Source organism: Paramormyrops kingsleyae, chromosome 2 (assembly GCF_048594095.1).
Source record: "Paramormyrops kingsleyae isolate MSU_618 chromosome 2, PKINGS_0.4, whole genome shotgun sequence".
NCBI classification, from domain to species: Eukaryota; Metazoa; Chordata; class Actinopteri; order Osteoglossiformes; family Mormyridae; genus Paramormyrops; species Paramormyrops kingsleyae.
In genome coordinates this window covers 7258393-7264392 of record NC_132798.1, presented here as the reverse complement: position 1 = coordinate 7264392, position 6000 = coordinate 7258393, and the positions used below count along the sequence as shown (strand labels likewise).

The window sequence follows — 6000 nt, the reverse complement described above, 5'->3', positions numbered from 1 at the left end:
TCCATACAGCTTTCAAATCTGTCATGCGGGAAATGTGTTTTTCTTTATCACTTTACTTACGCAACGGTCAAACAGGAAATATGGTCGGGTTTTGTATCATTGGCTTCACCAGTGTTTATGAGAGCAGTCTGCTCCCTAAAGCTTTAGTTATGTACAGGCATAAGGTGGCTGTAAACATGCCTCTGGGGAACCGCTGCTGCTGCTTCAGCTTTAGTCCAAAACAGACCTAAAATTGGGAGACTGCTGCCCTCAGGTGGTGGCAAGAAGTATTACCTAAATTTGAAAAATCTGGTAAAAAAGTTACAAGTCTAGAGTACACAACAATGAACGGCCCCTCCCAGTGATATTATCTTAAGCATTTCTATTCTTTGGCATGAATATTTTACCTGTTTCCTGACCTTCAAATAGTTATTTTCAAAACCACAAACAACAGCATTAAATTAAAATAGTGATACTTTATTCTTCCCTTAGGGGAAACTGTTTTCCTCCATCCCATCTCTCTCCATGAGACACCAAGACATATACATGGAAGAGCAATGTTTCGGTGTCAGAGCACAGGGACGGCCAGAGTCCAGCACTCTTGGACCAACAAGTGGTAAAGGCCTTGCTCAAGGGCCACCACCTCAAATTGATGAAATTCATGCCAGGATTCACTTCAACCTCCCCTGGGTGTCCTGCTTTGGATGCCTTGTCCAAAACCTTACACTAACATTCAGTAGGTTCTGCCCAGGACCGTCTACGTCCAGATGTGTAAGCTGGATACAGAAGTTGTAATGATACTTGATACAAAACAGGAGGTAAGTCGATCATCATGCATCCAATGTAGGTCTCAGAAGCTCATACAGAGGCGTGCTCTGCTGGACCAGCTCATAGGCTGTTTGTAATCTCTTGTTCTTCAGGTCTCTTAGAGAAGGACAGCGTTCCACCAGCATTTCACATACCTCCTCACGGCCCTGTTCGGCAGCCTGTGAAAATAATCCAGATCACTACAGACACTGCACACCTCCACGAAACACTACAGACACCCTATAGGAAAAAGATCTATGTAGATGGATATACTAATGGTGTGACACTGGCGAATGATTTGTTCACAAGAGACTCCCTTGTTCACACTCACTCACTCATCAACTCATTCACTCCTCCGTGTCTCGTTCAGAATGAGAATGAGAGACCCGAAGGAGTGAATGAGTGGGCGAATGAGGGAGTGAACAGGTCAATAAGACACTCAGATAGGTTACCTCTTGGTGAGGACTGAAATACATCATCTACTGGTGTAGTATACAGTCTACACGTTTAGTGATTCCCAGTATGCCTACCTTGTGCAGAGGGGAGGTGCCGTCGTCATCACACAACATGGGATCTGCCCCAGAATCCAGCAAAAGCTTGACGACGCCCACATGGCCACAGTAGGCGGAGCGATGCAGAGGAGTGGCCCCCCCTCTGGTCCGAGGGTTCATGCACGCCCCCCGGCTGAGCAGCAGTGCACACACACGCTCGCTTCCGCTGCGACTTGCATAGTGCTGCAAGTGTTTAAAATTACACATCACCTATTATGTATGGTGTGGGGGATGTCCATTGAGTTTGTTTTCGCCATTGGCTTACCAATGCAGTGTAGCCTGCCTGGTCTCTGATATTAGGGTCTATCCCCTTGTCAAGGAATGAACGTACTCTGTCAAGGTCACCATCCAGGGCAGCAGACCAGATGCCTAAATGAAAAAAAGGAGCCTTTGCATTTAATGGACTGTAATGGGCCTGCCGGTAGCAGCAAAGGCATTCCTGCTGAATGTGTGTTTGACTACTCCGTGTGATAGTTTACCTCTTTCAAACTCCATCTCCTCCAGTGTCTGGTGCACGCTGGGATTTGCCAAGTCGTGGGAGCAGCACGTACAGTGCTGGTTAACTGACGCCATGCTGCTTTAAGGAAATGATGACAGAAAGCGAAGATTTGGGTTCCAGGTTTCGGTTTGGGGTACGGAGACAGTCACTACTCACTTTTTCTGCAATGACTTTTTAAAATTCTGTGCCATGTCACACTTCCCATTACGCAAGTTAGAAGAAGTTAACTGACTTTCTTTGAGATGCACGTCGTAAGATAATCTCCACTCGCATTCTTGTACAGCATTTGGAAAAAGTACCCGAACCTTCGAATTTGGCTGCATTGACGCCGACTGTCGCTATGTTAGCTACCTCGTTATTTCCCCGCTTCGTGTTTTCGTGGTTGCTGTGACGCAGTAATACTTCTCGTATTATAGGAATACTGAGATCAATTTACGATCGAACAATTCATCAGTTACCAGTAAAGAAGACTCTATTCCAAATACAACAGTTTACGTATATTACGCCTGTTAAATATCTAAAAATAACTGTTCTTCTAAGCTGTTTGTCTAGTGTAAACACTTACATCAAATACCTTAAGATGCTTTGCATCATTCATCTGGCAGTTCTATCCTTTTTTTGTAACAATACATTTAGACGTCTTTGCCATATTACCTTTCAAAGACGCAGCTAGCTACATAAGTCTGCTATCTTAACAGTGGGCGCTACGCAGCTCGTCGTCTGTAAAAGAAATCGAAAAAGGCAGCGAGGCGCAAACATTAAGCTAGCTAACTTAGACAAGATATGTGATATGTTGATATGCTTGTATATATCACATTCGATAAATCCGTGATCAGAAACGACTAGAAGTGTATGTAACTGAAGTAAACATCAACGTGCACCGTGCGCGTGGGTTTTTCCCGCGACGGGAGCTGCAAAGGGTCAAACTATGCCGGCTCTCGAGTCACTTCCGAAAACTAAGCGGACATAAGAGATGATTACTGTACATAAAAGCTGTTCTCTTCCCGCTTGCCCTCTAGTTTTCGATTCGTCTCATCCAAAAGGCATGTTATTAGTTTACATTAAATCTTTTAAAAAAGTTAATATCTATAAACGTGACGCAAAATGGCTATATTCATACTGAAGGTAGAAGAGGAAGAGGATGACCAATTATAAGAATTCACATGCCGTCGGGAATCCCTAGGTGCCAGCCTGAAAGTACCAGGTCACTCTTGAGAAATGCCGTCTATATGCTCACCCGTAGATAACTTTAGACGCCATTTAATGATGTTGGATATTTATAAACGCAATATATATTTTAAAATATAATAACACGTAGATTTTATATGGGATCATTTTACTGAATTTAAAAAAATGTTTTCGAACATGCAGTACCAGTTTGAAAAATCATAAGGAAAATATATAACCCTATACAGTACTGTGCGAAAGTCTTTGGCAGTCAAAGGAAATGTTTAAAGCTATTTATCTGGGCAGGAGGTATATATTTTCTCAGAACAAAAAAAAGAAACACAATTGAATATTAGAAGCTATGCAAATTGGGTAACAATAAAAACTAGCAGGAATTTCATCTTATTTTCCAAAAAGTCACTGGTATCTTGTTGAATGGCTATAAGAACACAGCTTCAGTTGCCAAATCTCTGCTGAGGCATCCCAGCCATTTCATGTAGTTAAATTTCACAACCAACTCACTTTATTAATCAATTTATTTAGTTTAAAAAGTCAATGAGGTGTTGAGTTATATGAGGTGTACTAGTGGTCGAATCCAAAATCCATGTGTATTGGACGATTGCTGCAAATTCTGGGGTGACTTTAGGCAAGGTTTTAAGATGGTCGGCTGATGAAAAATATTCTAGGTAGGGCTGTGTGTGCTGTGGTAACCATCCCAGTACAATTTAACAAAACTGCAGGATACTGACGCTTTGTACAAGAGATGTAATTGCCATAACAAAGAGTAGATTAACAGATAATGAAATGTATCATTGGTTACATCCTAATGTGCTCAGATATAATTCACAGTGTGAGTCAAGCTTACAGAAAGGGTCTGGTTCAGAAATTTAAAGAGAAATATTTGCACACACCTTAAGACAAAGTTTTAGTATTTTCTAGAGAGACATATCACTGAATTATGTGAACTGTATGCAAAGAAAAATGGGGTAGAGGAAGATGAGTGTGTCTATGTTGTTATTTGTACAGAATTTGGCCCTTCTGTCGTTCTGATTGGCAAACCTCTCAATGACCCTAAAATCAAAATTTTTCCAATAAGTTTTTACTCCATGGAGAGCACAGCCAGAGCATTCTGGTGATCCTGTGTCGTGGCATTCCTCAGGAAGGTCTTAATCATCTTTAAAGTGGAGAAACACCTCCCTAATTCTGCTGTCATGGGTGTGGTGATGAGGATCTTTAGAAGACTTACAGTCTCAGTCAAGCTGCCCTGAAGGTTGATCTCCATGAAAAACTGGACCAATTCAGTGCACCGCTGCAAACTTTGCATAGATCAGGGATAATTCTGTTTTGAGTGTGGCCTTTTCCAACATAGGGTGAGCCACCACTGTGGTTTCTAGTGCTGAATCTGGGAACTTTGCATTGTGTTCTGGGAACAAGTCTGCTTGTAAAAGAGAGGCACTGATGAGGTGTTTGTTAAAAGAGAACCGTGGTCTGTACTACAAAGCGGGGTTACTGTCTTATTGGGGTAACTTGTCAGATTTAAGGTACCACAATTTAAATGGACTTTATATTCGTACACTTACAGTTTACCTAGACTACCTTAAATCCGACAAGTTACTCCGATAAGCCAGTAACCCCGCTTCGTAGTACAGGCCCCTGCTCCTTAGCCTGACTGAGGATAGTGTCACATACCTATGAAGAAAAAAAAAAAATGAAGAAAAAGAGCAGTCCGCAAAGTAATTGGCAGAATTACATTTTCACATCTCTTAGTCAAAATATTATCATTAATATCCTCTGACAAGATCAGCATAGTTTTGTTTTCCTGCTGTTTAATATCAGAAATGTGAAATAACCACATCTATACACCTCAATGTCTGCCTTTCTCAGTAGCTTTGTGGTGAATGAAACCCATCAGCATAATAATAATTTTTATATAGGCATTGAGGAAATTATACTGTGAAACAGTGAGAATTTGTACATTTACACATTAACAAAGATTAAGTAGAAAATACCCAAATGAGAGTCTTGTAAACACATCCGATTTATTGCACATCCGATTTAGAAATACAATAAGATTGTGATCAGTAAAAATTATAACAGGGTTGGTACTATCTCCGATGTAAACTTCAAAATGTTCTAAAAGGCGAGTAAAAGGGTGAGGGTGACAATCGGGAGATCAAACAAAAGGAGTAATTTTGCAGAGCAGGTGGGAAAAGGGCAATACAACATCAGGAAAATTTCTTCAGAAACAGCGGTAATAGCTTGCCATCCCTAGGAACCATCTATAGTCCCATTTTGTTTGCAGAACCGAGAATGAGGCCTTAGCCTGGACCTTGGTGTCCAGAGGCTTAACTCTATTGTGACCCACCAATTTCCCTAGATAAGTCACTGTGCCCTGTCCAAATTCACACTTCTCCAGAGTAAGAACTAACAAAGCCTTCTGCAACCGAGTAAAATCTTGTTCCAATGACAGCTTATGCTGATCTCACAAGTCTGAGAAGATGTCATCTAGGTAAGCTTCACAGTTTTTGACATCTCCCAAAGCTTCGTGCATCAGACGCTGGACGGTGGCAGGAGCATTATGCATGCCGAAAGACATAACAGTATATTGCAGCCATTTCTGAAGCACGAGGAGTGAGGGGCACTTGTCAATAACCTTTAAGAAGATCGAGCTTTGTCACAAATTCAGTGGACCCAATGCAGTCCACACGATTCTCCATCCTAGGGAGCGGGAAAGGGTCTGGCTTGGTTACCGCTTTTACTTTCCTATAGTCTGTACAGAACTGAAAGGCACCATTGGGCTTTGGAATAAGCAAACACAGAGAGCTCCAGGGGCTACAACTGGGGTCAGCAAAACCCGTTTCCAACAGGTAAGCCGTCTCTTTTTCCAGCTGACACCATAAGGATGCCGTGTGATAAGGGGATGATGGCCAACATCTACATCATGCTCCAGGGTAGGGGTTCACGAGGGAGTGTCTGCGAACAGGGACAGAAATTTAT

The 6000-nt window shown here is 42.0% G+C and overlaps 1 protein-coding gene across 6 annotated transcripts; it reads right to left on the bottom strand.

Annotated features, from left to right (window-relative positions):
- Positions 1-435: 435 nt before the first annotated feature.
- On the bottom strand, positions 436-2736 carry ankrd39 (ankyrin repeat domain 39). 6 transcript variants are annotated; one of them, XM_023838380.2, is made up of 5 exons: positions 2402-2736; positions 1817-1914; positions 1603-1706; positions 1317-1520; positions 436-965 (listed from the first exon to the last, which is right to left on the bottom strand). In XM_023838380.2, exons 1-5 carry the CDS (start codon positions 2428-2430, stop codon positions 810-812), a joined length of 591 nt encoding a protein of 196 aa, XP_023694148.1. In that variant the 5' UTR covers positions 2431-2736; the 3' UTR covers positions 436-809. The 6 variants fall into 6 exon arrangements, with proteins under 6 accessions (XP_023694148.1, XP_023694149.1, XP_023694150.1 ...); XM_023838381.2 differs by having other exon boundaries at positions 1817-1911; XM_023838382.2 differs by having other exon boundaries at positions 2411-2736.
- Between the last annotated feature and the right edge of the window lie 3264 nt (positions 2737-6000).

Coding starts and splice junctions, on each gene's coding strand:
- ankrd39 (XM_023838380.2), bottom strand. CDS start 2,430: ATGATGCAAAGCATCTTAAGGTATTTGAT. Junction 1,915..2,401: donor AGCATCTTAAGGTATTTGAT/GTAAGTGTTTAC, acceptor ATTTCCTTAAAG/CAGCATGGCGTCAGTTAACC. Junction 966..1,316: donor GCACCTCCCCTCTGCACAAG/GTAGGCATACTG, acceptor TTATTTTCACAG/GCTGCCGAACAGGGCCGTGA.